We start from the raw sequence: 15,222 nt of genomic DNA on the forward strand, positions 1-15,222 counted from the left end.
TTCATTGGAGAACTGAAAGTTATCATGCCTGATGCTTCATAAATATCTGGAGGAATAAATTATCTGGCCAGAAATGCTGCTTCTTCATAAAGGACCATGAAGGTGGTCATCAGTGGGTATGCTCTCCCCTCTAAACTTGCCAAAATCCTTCACTGTGTCCTTAATGTGCCCTACCAGTCTATTTGGTCACTTGCAGGGTTCCTGCATTTGATTTTTAAGGATACAATAAAATTCAAGCTATACTTAAACTATGATCTTAGAAATACCAGATAAAGGGAGGAAATGCTCAATTCCATAGTCCTAGCTTCAAGTTTTACATTTACATGGGTCACAGTTAATTTAAAATTTCACTTTCTGGGGCACCTCGGTGTCTCAGTGGTTGAACATCTGCCTTTAGCTCAGGGAGTGATCCCGGGGATCCTGGGATCGAGTCCTGCATTGGGCTCCCTGCAGGGAGCCTGCTTCTCCCTCTGCCTGTGTCTCTGCCTCTCTCTATCTCTGTGTCTCTCATGAATAAATAAATAAAATCTTTAAAAATAAATAAATAGATAAAATTTCACTTTCTGAATTAATAATTCACCAAAAAAGTTAACCTATCCCTTTAAAAAGGTAGTAAAACATTTGAGTTTGTATGTATTAGCTTATTCAATCCATTGAACTATTATTTGTGCAAAAGAAAAAGTAACTGAGTCAATGACATTCAAGGAGCAAGAATGAGTAAATATCTCTTCAAAAAGTAATCCATTATCGCCCTTCCTACACATACAAAGGGAATCTATTTTTAACAGATGCCTTCCCTCGGGCTCCTCCCAGGCCAGCTCCTGGGATGAAGCTGTTTCCCCATCACTCTCCTAAGGCAGCTTCCCATCTCACTGATGCCAGTGACTTGTTGGGTGTCCCTCAGCACCCGTGACATTGGCCCATCCATTTGTTGGTTTAGCTACTCATGATACCTATTCTTGACTAGTCACTCGTCCATAGGGTGCCCTAAAGCTAAAAAAGGGTGATAAATTAGGAAATAATCTAGAGCGTCCAATAATCTCCTTCTGATTTGAATCTCATTGATGATCATTTGCTGTCCATCAACAGGGAAGGGAGATGTCAAAACAAACAAAAAAGATTAAAGAAGAAGGAAGGGAAGAAACAAAATGTTGAACTGCTTCTTCATTTTCTTTTTTTTTTTTTTAATTTTTTCCTTCTATTCCTACCATATAGAGATATAAATTGGAAAGGCAGGTTTTTTTTGTTTTTGTTTTTATTTATGATAGTCACACAGAGAGAGAGAGAGAGGCAGAGACTCAGGCAGAGGGAGAAGCAGGCTCCATGCACTGGGAGCCCGACGTGGGATTCGATCCCGGGTCTCCAGGATTGCGCCCCGGGCCAAAGGCAGGCGCCAAACCGCTGCGCCACCCAGGGATCCCTGCTTCTTCATTTTCATTAAACTGCAATATAATTACTTTGTGAACCGTAAGAATGAATATTAAGTAAGAATGATAATTATTCTCCCTGAGAAAGAATCATGATGGATCAAGGACAATACGGTATCGGACTCACCATCTCTGCGATTAAGACTTGCAAAGCCCGGGCCGTGGCTGCTGGACAGCTCCGAAGAGCTGCTGAAGGCTTCTCGCGGCAAGGTGGATGCCAGCGCAGCATCACAGTTATCTGTGCAGAAAATACCAAGTTCCGGTTAACTCCCTGCTCAAGGCTTGTCTTCTTCTCCCCCTCCCTTCCTACTTCCTTCCTCCTCTTCCTCCTCTCCTTCCTTCTTTCCCTCCCTTTTTAGTTAACAGGCTAAGAAAATGCTAGAACCTGTGGCAACCATCAGTCTTGGTCAGACGTGTGTTAGTAAATGCTAACAACAGGCTCTTAAAGAAAATAAAAGCCCTGACTGGTAGCATTTGCCATCTTCTATGGTGTACGTACTCCCATCGTGGCCAATTACAAGCTGTCAGTGTGATATCACCAAGCATGGGACTGAAAAGAGACTCACACATGTTCACACCATTAGACAGTATTTCCAGCCTACAGATCCAAGACACTGAAATAAACTCAAGAGCACAGATAATAGCAAGATGCCATGAAATAGAGTAATGAGTGGTGAGTTTGGAGAACTTACCTTTGTTTTTAACATGATTTATTTCACTGTAACTTTCTACAATTTAATCTTTAATAATGGCTGTATTTTAACAACTGGCTTACACAATTCATGAAAAGTTAACGATTGGCTCTTGCCAACTGTTAAAAGTTGGTTGCAGCCCACTGCCCCTCAATGGAAGAACTATCAGAAGAATTTCCTTTGAAATCAGGAAGAAGACTTTAATAGGCATCACTGCTTCTGTTGAATGCTGCTCTCAAAGTCCAATCAGGATATAAGAGAACATTTACAAATTAAAAGCATAGAATTGAAAAAAAAAAAAAAAGCAAATGTCATCACTTTCAGATGATACAACTGTAGAGGTAAAAAATCCAAAAGTAGCTAATTGACTGGCTTAATAGCTCCATATCCCAAAAACTGATTTCACTTTAAACTCTAGCTGGGGTTAGACGATAAATTAAATAGAATAGCAAATAATAACAAAACACATAAAGTATCTAAGAATGAATCTTAGGAAACTGTGCAAAACATAATAATGGAAAAAAACATAATGGGGATTATTATAAAAACTATATTGAAAGACATTAAAGCAAAACTACATAAAATACAGCCTCCAGTAATCACAGACAGCATGTTTAACATCTCAGCCACCCCCAGTTTGATCTAAAGATTCATTTAGAAGTCCAATCAAAAGCCCAAGAGAATTTTTCAAGGAAATTGAATCGGGGAAACCATGACTTGGAAATTCATAACATGGGGTAGAGACACGATTTAAGGAGCCTGGGAAGACTAACAGAAAAACCACATCTTTATGTTCATCAAACCTTTAGCAAAAATTCAGTATTTTCTTTAATCATGAGCAGCAACAGACCACAGCATTTTGAGTAGTGCCCATGCATTTGATTTGTTACCATCATAAGTTAGAGGTATTCTCATAGCAATCATTGTCATGGATATCTAGAAATACAGTTGATGCTCCTCGTTATTTCAAAATAATAGCATTTATTCAACTCACTACTAGATTTTGTTATTTAATGTACTTAATAGCTAAGGAGACATTATATAACAATTTCTAATTTATTGATATCAGCACATCACTGTAATTGGCATATACATATACAAATATGTAATGCATTCGCAACCATTGCTCTGAGAAGGGGACACAGGCTTTGGCACAAGGAAGGCCCAGGAAGCCCCTGTGATGGGGGTCATGCACTGAAGCACCAAGGTGTTGAGTTCATATTGGGCTATTATTAGTACTTCAGGACACTCCAGAGGAGGATGTTGTCTACAGTTCATGGTCAACTGAGCAAACTTGAGTGTTAGGTTAGAAATCTCTCAGGAGTGCCAGCATGTTGAGCAGACCATGAATGCAGAGGGGTCCAGTTCATATTGGGCTATTATTAGTACTTCAGGACACTCCAGAGGAGGATGTTGTCTACAGTTCATGGTCAACTGAGCAAACTTGAGTGTTAGGTTAGAAATCTCTCAGGAGTGCCAGCATGTTGAGCAGACCATGAATGCAGACCTCACCGCCAACTTGAAGTCACACAGAAGACTGAGAGCAAGAGAAGATTATTCCCATTAACTGTGTGTCTTTGGAAGCCTGCTCTCTTCCCAGCCCTGGCCCCACAAAATTTCCTTTAGGGGTCTGTCCCCACGCTGCCCCCTCGTCTCTGTTGCTCACACGGTTGTTGTCCTCTCACCACTTATGGTCTCCTCTTAAGTTGGAAACTGATGAGGACCTAGCACAGATTTTGGAGCTGAACTTGGGTGTGGTTGGCATTTGACAGCTTGCCTGCTCTTGGGGTGTCACTCACCCTTCCCTAAGCCTCGGTTCTCTCTGATGAGATTTCTTTTTTTTTTTAAGATTTTTATTTTTTATTTTTTATTGGTGTTCAATTTACCAACATACAGAATAACCCCCAGTGCCTGTCACCCATTCACTCCCACCCCCCGCCCTCCTCCCTTTCTACCACCCCTAGTTCATTTCCCAGAGTTAGCAGTCTTTATGTTCTGTCTCCCTTTCTGATATTTCCCACACATTTCTTCTCCCTTCCCTTATATTCCCTTTCACTATTATTTATATTCCCCAAATGAATGAGAACATATAATGTTTGTCCTTCTCCGACTGACTTACTTCACTCAGCATAATACCCTCCAGTTCCATCCATGGTGGGTATTTGTCATTTCTAATAGCTGAGTAATATTCCATTGTATACATAGACCACATCTTCTTTATCCACTCATCTTTCGATGGACACCGAGGCTTCTTCCACAGTTTGGCTATTGTGGCCATTGCTGCTATAAACATCGGAGTGCAGGTGTCCTGGCGTTTCATTGCATCTGTATCTTTGGGGTAAATCCCCAACAGTGCAATTGGTGGGTCGTAGGGCAGGTCTATTTTCAATGGGAAATCACGCAACTGGACAGTGAAGAGATACACAACTGGACGGTGGGGATTCTCACAATTGTACAATGAAGAGACACACAACTGGACAGTGGAGAATCACACAACTGTACTATGGTGGTATTGTCTAATTATACAATGGGGAGCCAACTCCCACAACTGCACAGTGGGGAGTTAAACAACTAGGCAATGGGAGTCACACAGCAGTATGGCAAGGAGTCATATCACTGTACAATGGGATTCATACACTAAGAGGATTGCTAAGGATTACAAGTATTTGCTTTTATTATTCTCACTATGGTAATACAAGGCAACACTAACTAAGTTCCTTCAAAATATCTTATAAAGACATTTTCCCCCTACCAAGATGGAAAAGGAAGGATTTAAAGTTCTAAACCATATTGTCATTTTTTATTCTTTCCTCAAAGAAGGCATATGAAGCTTAGTCTTTAAAAAGTAGTAGTAGTAGTAGTAGTAGTAGTAGTAGTAGTAGTAATCTTTGTGTTGTAATCTTTCTTTGGAAGAACAATTTATAAAATTTATTTTAAAATGATAATTTTCAGGCACCTGGGTGGCTCAGTCAGTGAAGCATCTGCCTTCAGCTCAGGTTGTGATCTCAGGGTCCTGGGATGGAGCCTCACATCTGGCTCCCTATTCAGTGGGGAGTCTGCTTCTGCCTCTGCCCCTTCTCCTGCTTGTGTTCTCTCTCTCTTTCTCTCATATACTCTCTCTCTCTCTCTCTCTCAAATAAGCAAATAAATAAGTAAATAAATAAATATCTAGAATGACAATTTTCTATCTAACCCTAACTTAGAGGCTTTAAAGCCTATGTTCCAATTTATTCCAACATTGTAAAAGTTGAGGATATGTGTGGTCAAAAACAAGGTGGTCACATTCTATAAGGCATCTGGAGAGGAGTGGTTCTGGATTTTGACACTGTTTTCTAGGCATTCAGTGTGTTTCTAACTAAATTTAATGCATGTAAGGTGAAGGCTCAGGAGTCATCCTGAACTTCCATTAACTATTGTTTTCAATCTGAAATGTCTATATTTTCTGCTAAGATTCCTGAAGCAAAAATTGTCAAGACCCAATTTAATTTTCTTTTTTGGCATCATTATAAAACTTTTGAATCCCACTAAGTGAATACCATTCTTATGAATAATCTAATAAATATTATTTCTATCCAAAAAAAAGATGATTCCTGAAATGTTTCAAAGACACAAGAATTATTCACAAATTGTGGTTTTTAGCAAGTGAGATGGCAAAATAATTTTAAAGAACCACTATTTATCACTTAGAGGGAAAAGCAAGTTGAGTACAAATAATAAGCTTATGAGAATTAACTTATGAAGATAGACAGAGACTATTACAGCTAAATAAGCTAAAGCAACTTTATTCCCCTTCCTAATAACCACTCATATTAATGAGAGTGATTCTATGGAATAATCTTAATTTTGAAAAGCACTGATCCTTCAGTGGTTCAAATGTACTCAAAGTGAGGTTCTCAAAACAGCTTAAGAATTCTAAAGGCAAAGTGATGGTCCGTTGTCATGTGTTTGGAGAAAAAAAAATACACCACAATTGTTCATGATTTATATATGACTCAGATCAAAGTGCCAGGGACACCTTTGCGTGCATTCTGATATAATTCATATTTATGAAATACTCAAACCTTGTCTCACTAGTTGTACCTATTACAATGCCATTTTAATCAAAAGCCTATTATACATCTTACCAAAAGAACAGCCTTAGACTGAGATTATAAAACAATATATCAGCTTCTTTTTCTCAAAATTATATATATATATTTTCAGGTAAATTCATTTACCACTGAAGCTATCTGGACCTGGTGTAGGCCCTCCAGTTGAGTGAATTCATACTGGTAATATTTCCTTTTCTTAGATCAAAGCATTTATAAAATGTTTCACAGATTTTTGAGCAAATTTTAAATTACAAAATAGTATATTCCAAATGCTGAATCCAAATGGTAGAGAAGATGTAAATGGGCAAATATTTGTTAATAAAAAGAGCTTCCTGCCTAATGACTTGTCTTTGAACTTCCAGAAAATGTGCAACTTAAATACATGAAATCACTTTTGAAAAAGTCTTCTTGTTAGAGCACAAGTCAATAAAATTGAAAATAAGAAATCAGTGCAGAAAATCAAAAAAGCCAAAAGCTGGCTCTTTGAAAAGATCAGTAAAAGGTTCTAGCCAGGTTAGCTTAAAAAAAAAAAAAAGAAAGGAAAGGTCACAAATTATTAATATCAGAAATGAAAGAAACAGCATCACTACAGATCCCATGGACATGACATGAAAATAAAGAAATAATATGGACAACTCTATGTCCACACATTTAATAATCTAGGTTATATGGACTAAAAGATACAATCTGCCAAATTCACACAAGAAGGAAAACAATCTATATAGGCCTACATCTATTAAAGAATTTGAATCTATAATTAGTAACCTTCCAAAACAGAAAACACCAGGTCCAGATGGCTTCAGTGGTAAATTCTACCCAACATTAAGGAAGAAATTTTCCAAATTCTCTACAAATTCTTTCAGAAGATAGAAGCATAGGGAATACATTCCAATTCATTTTATGACAACTGAATTATCCTAATACCAAAACCAGTCATAGATATTACAAGAAAAGAAACCTATAGACCAATACTTCTCATAAACATAGATGTAAAACCCTCAACAAAATATTAGCAAATTGAATCCAACAATGCATAAAGAGAATTATACACCATGAACAAGTGTAATTTATCCCAGGTATGCAAGGCTGACTCAACATTCAGAAAGCAATTAATGTAATCTACCGCATCAATGGGCTAAAGAAGAAAAATCACATGATCACATAAATAGATGCAGAAAAAGTATTTGACAAAGTCCAACACCTATTTGTGGTCAAAACTCTTAAACTAGAAATAGAGGAGAACTTCTCCATCTTGAAGAAGAATACCTACTGAAAATTTATAGTTAAATCGTACTTAATGGTGAGAAACTTGAAGTTTCCCCACTAAGATCAGGAACAAGAAAAGGATGTTCCCTCTCCTCATTCCTTTTCAACATCCTACTAGAAGTCTTTAATTAATGCAATTAGACTAGAAGAGGAAATAAAAGGGATACAGATTGAGAAGGAAGAAATCTCTGTTCGCAAATGTCATGATCATCTATGTAGAAAATCCAAAAGAATTAGCTAAAACAAAAATTAAAAACAGAAACCTGAAACTAATAAGAGATATGGCAAGTTGGCAGGATATAAGGCTAATAAACAAAAGTTGATTGCTTTCTTTATATATCAGTAATGAACAGGTTGAAGTTGAAATTAAAAACACAACACCAAAATTAAATACATACATACATACATACATACACACACAATACCACTTACATTAGCATCCAAAAATACGAAACACTTGGGCATACATCTAAAAAATATGTACACTATCAATACAAAACACGGATGCATAAAATCAAAGGACTAAATAAATAGAGAGTCTATATGCAAGGAAGATTCAATATTGTCAAGATGTCAGTTCTTCCAATTTGGTCTATAGATTCATGGCAATTGCAGTCGAAATCCCTGCAAGGTATTTTGTGGATATCAAGAAACCAATTCTAAAGTTTATGTGGAGAGAAATAAACAACCAAGATTAGCCAACACAGTATTAGGGGTGGAGGACAGACACCACCTGGCTTCAAGACCTACTATAAAGACACAGGAGTCAAGACAATATGGTTTGGGAAAACGAACTGACAAATAGAATAGAATAAAGCCCAGAAGTGGGCCCACACAATATAATCAACTGGCCTCGGACAAAGGAGCAAAAGCAATACAATGGAGCAAAGATGGTCTTTTCAACAAATGGTGCTGGAACAACTGGACGTCCACATGTAGAGTCATGAATCTACACACAGATTTTTCACCTTTCACAAAATGTCTCAAACAGATCATAGATCTAACAGTAAAGTACAAAACGATAAAATACCCAAAAAGATGGCACAGGAGAAAATCCAGATGCTCTGTATTGGGCAATGACTTTTTTAGATTAAAACACAAAAGGTACAATCTATGAAAGAAAGAATTGATAAACTGGCCTTCATGAAAGTTAAAATTTTCTGCTCTGCAAAAGACACTGTCAAAAAAAATGAAAAGACAAGTCACAGACTGGGAGACAATATTTGCAAAAGATACATCTGACAAAGAACCATTCTCCAAAATATAAAAATAACTTTTCAGCTCAACAATTAAAAAAAACCCAACTCCATTTAAAAATTGGTCCAAAGACTTCCAGGGACTTCAATAAAGAAGATGTGCAGATGTCAGATAAGCATGTAACAAGAGGTTCCACATAATAGGTCATCAGGGAAATGGAAATTAAAACAATGAGATACCAGGAAGCCTGGGTGGCTCAGCGGTTGAGCGCTGCCTTCTGCCCAGGGCGTGATCCTGGAGACCCGGGGTTGAGTCCCACGTCGGGCTCCCTGCATGGAGCCTGCTTCTCCCTCTCCCTGTGTCTCTGCTTTTCTCTCTCTCTCTCTCTCATGAATAAATAAATAAAATCTTTTTTTACTAAATAAATAAATAAATAAATAAATAAATAAATAAATAAATAAAACAATGAGATGCCACCACACACCTATTAGAATGGCCAAGCCCTGAAACACTGCCAACATAAAAATCTGGCAGGGATGTAGAGCAACAGGAACTCTCACTCATCGCTGGTGGGAACACAAAATGGTACGATCTTCTTGGAAGACAATTTGGCAGGTTCTTAAAAAACTAAATATACTCCTACCATGCATTCCAACAATTACACTCCTTGGTATTTACCCAAAGGAGTTGAAAACTTATGTCCACACAGAAACATGTGCACACTGTTTATAACAGCTTTACTCGTGAATTGCCAAAACGTGGGCTCAAACAGAGTGTCCTTTAGTAGGTGAATGGATAAAGAAACTGTAGCACAACCAGACAATGGAGTATTTTCAACACTAAAAAGAAATGAGCTATCAAGCCACGAAAAAACATGGAGGAACCTTAAATGCATGTTACTAAGTGAAAGAAGCCAATCTGAAGAGGCTACATACCGTTTGATTCCAACTATATGACATTTTGGCAAAAAGCAAAATTACAGAGACAGTAAAAAAGATCAGTAGTTGTCAGTGTTTAAGAGGTAGACAGGAATCAATAGGTGGAACACAGGGCATTTTTAGGGTAGGGAAGCCACTCTGTGAGACACTGGGATGGTAAATACATGTCTTTATACATTTGGCAAATCCCATAGACTATACAACACCAAGTGTGATCCCTGATATAAATCATGAACTCTGAGTAATAATGACATGTCAAGATAGGTTCATCAGTTTGAACAAATGAAGCGCTCTGAGAGTGGCTGTTGATGATAGGTGAGGCTGAACATGTATGCCGAAAGGGGGGGAATAGGAAATCCCTGTACTTTCTGCTTAATTCTGCTGTGAACTTAAAACTGCTCTAAAAATAATGCGCACTAAAAACAACTTTCTTTTTATCAACAACTGAGGATTTACTTAAGAATAAAGTCTATGAAAAAAAAAAGAATACAGGCCATGATTCAAATAACTACCTTAAGAAAAGACATAAACACTTAATCTTCACATTGATTCTATTCCAGCTATATGTTAAGAAGCCTCTTTGTGAAATTTAGCTCTAGCACTTGGCCTGGCAAATGAAAAAAAAAAAAAAAAAGTCTACTCCTTCCTGGTTTTAAAATAATGCAAAACTGCATGACTTCCAAACCTCAGAAGATTCAGAGCTCTGGAAAGAGAACTGTTTCAGTTTTCTCACAGGTTTCCCTCCTTCCACAGCCTCCTTCCACAGGAGCCAAGGATTTGGACTTGTTTGAAAGGCAACATTTTAATAATCCCAATTATTATCCACCAAGGTCCCTGAAAACTTATATTCAGCAAAAACCACGGATACCCAATGGTGACTGTGATTCCAGCATTACAACTGGTGCCATTTTAATGAATCATCCTGCCTCTCATTTAGGATCAGCAGTTTTCATAAAAAAAAAAAAAAACAATATTTATCTTTATTTCCTCAGCTTCTAGTGCAGTGCCTGGCACATGGTAGGCATCTGATAAATGTGTGCTGAATTAAATTGGCCACAAGTTGGAGAAGAACTTTCTTCAATCTCCATATCTAAGTTATATTTCATCCGTGACATGTATTGAGCTAACAACATGGAAACAGCCCAACTCATCCTGATAGGAAAAGCACGCAGTCTTCATTTCCAGGCTGAGGCAGGTGACAGTGGGACACAGGTTAACAAGGGTGGAGAAGAGAGGGCCGCACCAGCACAAGGGAACTGTGCAGGAAGCATTCGTTTCAGGTGACATTCTTGTTCCTGCTTTAAAACATCAGTAACAGCCAGGGGCCCACCACACTCAGATACTTCTCAGGAAGAACTCACAAATGGAAAGAACAGAACATCTCTGCATTCCAAGAAAGGAACATCTCCAGATGTGTCAAGGTTTGCACAATTCTGTGCAATAGAGTTCAGGGGCAAACAAGCATAGCAGTAGTTTCTTGGACACTGATGCCCAAGAGACCTACCTTCCTATATGAAGTTTCATGGTTTATGGGGCGGGGTGGCAGGGGTCCTGAAGCTGTCTGCCAAGGACTTTCCGAGGCCCCAGACAGGACCCGCTGATCCCTTACATCACTGAGCATCTGTCACCAAACTGAACGCCAGGAAAAAGCAGCGGGGGCATTTTAAAAATTAGCATTCTCCCCACCCCTGCAATTCTGATTTAACAGGGGTGTTTTACCTTGAGCCCCACCAAACCAGGTATTTCAGATACAATGGAGGATACTCCCGCACTCAAGGCAGACACCCTCTGCTCTTCAGGGGAGGAAGCGCACACCATACCTGCAGGGCACGGCAGAGTGGCTCAACAGTAGCCACCTGTCTTCCTGTGAGCAGCCCGGGCATCCCCATGGTGTTCTGTGCTTAGCGTTTAAACCAGTAGGGGCGACTTGGCAGTGTAAGGGACACAATTCCAAAAATCTGAAACCCTGGGGCACCTGGGTGGCTCCGTGGTTGAGCTTCTGCTTTTGGCTCAGGGCATGATCCTGGGGTCCTGGGATCAAGTCCCGCATTGGGCTCCCTGCAGGGAGCCTGCTTCTCCCTCTGCCTGTGTCTCTGCCTCTCTTGGTGTGTCTCTCATGAATAAATAAATAAAATCTTAAAAAAAAATCTGAAACCCTATCAAACTTGACCCAGAAGGACACACTTGGGAAGTCAGCTATTGACTCACATGAGTATTGACTTTGCCCTAAACATTTAGTTTAAAAATATTTTAACTATCCATAGCTCATTGGTTGGAGAACTGCCTTGCTTGCACGTAAATATGAGATGTCCATTTCAAGGGGCAAAGTCTAATATCCCACAAGCTATGCTCATATTGTTAAAATGGTCACAAGGCAATCAAGTGTGCCCGCTTTTAATTTTTCTGTTCATACATTGTTCACATGAATTACCAAAATACAGTAATTGCCATAAAACCACAGAGCTTCAGTCTATAAATGTTGCTTCTACATAAGCTGCTTTGTGGAGCAATACCTAATAAATATTTCTTGAGGGAATAAATAATTTATTTTGAAACCGCAAATTTTTTAAGTTTCTCAATTTTCTCCACCAAAAGTTTAGAAAGAAAATTATTTAATTCCCTCTCTACTATATGATTGTAAAATGATTGAAAACCACAGTGCAACGTTTTTAAAGACTGATGATGAAACACAAAAGGAATTAGATGGTCATTTATATTTTGAAGAATGTTTCTCCTGAAAGTCCAGATGACTTTTTTAAAGAACTTACAAAAATTTAACAGAACAAAAAACAAAACAAAACAAAACAAAAAACAATCCTAACAGTGTACTATCTTATTTGATCCATAAATATTGTAACAAATAGTTGAATTTTTAGGACAAGACTTAGGTGACATGAGAACTTTTTACTCTATCTTGGAAAGAATATCTGATCTTTGGGCATTTTCAGTGGAAAGAATTTAAAATTGATAAAAACAAAATAACTAACATATTCCCAAGCTAAAGACTCACTGCTTTATAGGAATGAGAAACAGAATACATGCCATTGCAAAGAAATGTGTATTTTGTGCTTTAAATAATCAACTGGAGGTTTCAAAAAGCTTTTGGGACTGCAGATGAAAGTCTGGCCACAAGCTTTGTTTTGTAATTTGGATTCACTTGCCTTTTGTTTTCTCTCCCCTCTCCCTCCCATCCTCTCCTTCCTTTCTTCCTCTCTGCCTCCCTTCTTTCTTCTGAGAGTCAACAAGGGATAGTTGTTCAAAACAGGTGCGTAGTTGGTGGCAGCATGTACAATCAATCCATTCCAAGCACGAGTATTTATTTGTTCATGACCCTTCCACAAAATGCTGGGGTTTTTTCCATTTTGTTGAAGGGAGAAAAACACAGGGCAGTAATTTCTCTGTAGAGTTCCAAGGAGGAATACAAATACAAGGAGGGAACAAAGGAGGGTTTTTATATTATGGAATTTGTTATCTTCCGGAATTTTGATGATACTTAAAGTTTCAACCATTCACTCACAGTGTAGTATTTTCTGGTAGAACCCGCTGAGGTGCCAGTACGCTGCAGCATTGCTGTTTAATGTAATGTTTACCTAAAAATTATTTAAATTTAAATGGTAACAGTTCACTGAAAACTTGGGTCTCTGCCAAAAAAATTTCCATAGAACAATCATTTTGTTTAATTGTTCATGTTTATTCAAAACTAGAGGCCACTGCTGTTACACAAGTGGAAAATCCAATCATTTTTAGGAAACATGTGTATGCATGTGTGTGTGTGTGCGTAAACGTATATCAAGTAAATGCAAACTTAGATTACCATTGAATAAAGTAGTACATTTTCAGATATCTCATTAGACACATCTATAAAGATAACATATCTATTTGTTGTAATTTTCATAGGGTGTAACTAAACATTTCTTTAAAAAATTTACCCGCAGAGGGTGGGTTTTTCCTACTCCTCTACTAACCTTCCGAGCCATGCTGATATATTGCACTCATGTCAAAAAGAAGGGGAAATGTATAAATGTTCAGCAGCAAGTAGAAATTTAAAATTCACAGCATGTGCTGAATGATACCATGTATAGATACTGCCTTTTCTTTTATAAACCTGACTCTATATCTGCACCGCAAAAGCATTATATAAGACCACAGAACTTAAAATTAGTTTATAAAAGATACAAATCCGCTAACCTCGGGGAACTCTAGATTTTAACAGAAAAACGCATGAGAAAATCCGATGTCTTATTCTATTTTAAAATACGGGAAATAGCTCAAGATTTCAGACAGCCATAGAAAAAAGGTCTCCGTAATTTATCAGCAATAATTGCTGAAACTTAATAACTTCATAAGTATACTAGTAAAGTGTTACGAGCACAAATTAAATTGTGCCACCCAAATCCACCCATGATGCCAAATGTCATACTTAGAGTTATTGCTGTAACTCTAACAGCAGTCCATAAGAAAAGGAGATTAGATGAAAATTCCTACGCACTTAAAGGATCCCATTCACCTGTTCTCAAATATAAACATATTTCCTTTGTTTTATCATGAATACTCTCAATATCAGAGACGAATGAATAAACGTATGATCATATTAAAACATGAAACAGAAAAACATGACTTTTTCCTAGAGGAGGAAATTGCACGATTTTGAACAGCATGCAAAATATCATATTTAATTCCTTTTCCACTGATTATCCTTCTATTTTTAACACAATGCTTAATCCTACTTTTTGAACAATGCCTAAGGCGAAATTTTACTTATTTCCCAAAGAATATTAGCAAGAGCTTACTCTCCCTTGTCATCCTCCCTACTCATGACTGTAAATTTCTAGTGAAAAAGTTATTTTCCCTCATAACGTGTATTTATTTCTGCTTTTCCTTTTGTTTCTGATCTTACAGCTCTGAAGAAGTCAAATAAGCTCTTATTCCATTATAGCAAATCAGCTTACATCATTATCTTTGGTGACCAAAACCGGGACTGTGTTTCCCTGTTTTTCCCATTTCCACAATTTTTTTAAAGATCTTATTTATGTGTTTGACAGACAGAGAGCACATGCAAGCAGGGGGAGCAACAGAGGGAGAGGGAGAAGCAGACTCCCTGCTGAGCAGGGAACCCGACAACACAGGTCTCGATCCAAGGATCCTGGGATCATGACCTGAGCCAAAGGCAGATGCTTAACTGACTGAGCCACCCAGGGGGGCCCCCTATTTCCACAATTTTCACTTGACAATTTCCATTATTGTGCTCCATTTATTTAACTCAGAACAACATGAGCTTCTGTAATTGAAACACATTATTCTTTTTCAATTTTAGGAAATTTATTTTTATGTTAATAATTCTTTGAAATTCATTGGAACTGGGTTTTTTTAGTCAAGTAAAAATGTAAATATTCTATATGTATTTGAAAGCCTGAATATTACTGTCCAATGTAATACATCCCCATAAAATAGAAGCTGGAAATAATTTATTCTAATTGCTATATCCTTATCACTTCATTATATTTTATTTGTCTATTTTACCCAAAGCTTTCTTTTCTTCTCCTCTCTTTTTCTGTTTTCTTTTGAACAGATTGAAATCTGCCCCTCACCTATTCCATTTTTTTTTTTATTC

General features: G+C 37.7%; 1 protein-coding gene across 2 annotated transcripts in view; it reads right to left on the reverse strand.

The window, feature by feature from the left end:
• Positions 1-15,222, reverse strand: part of LOC140641240 (contactin-associated protein-like 3) — a 191,467-nt gene that overhangs the window by 159,903 nt on the left and 16,342 nt on the right. For both annotated transcript variants that reach the window (XM_072840790.1, XM_072840781.1), the window contains exon 2: positions 1,555-1,665. In XM_072840790.1, the coding sequence (XP_072696891.1) occupies positions 1,555-1,665 (111 nt within the window). The remainder of the gene's footprint in view (positions 1-1,554; positions 1,666-15,222) is intronic.

Source organism: Canis lupus, chromosome 1, assembly GCF_048164855.1.
Source record: "Canis lupus baileyi chromosome 1, mCanLup2.hap1, whole genome shotgun sequence".
NCBI lineage: Eukaryota > Metazoa > Chordata > Mammalia > Carnivora > Canidae > Canis > Canis lupus.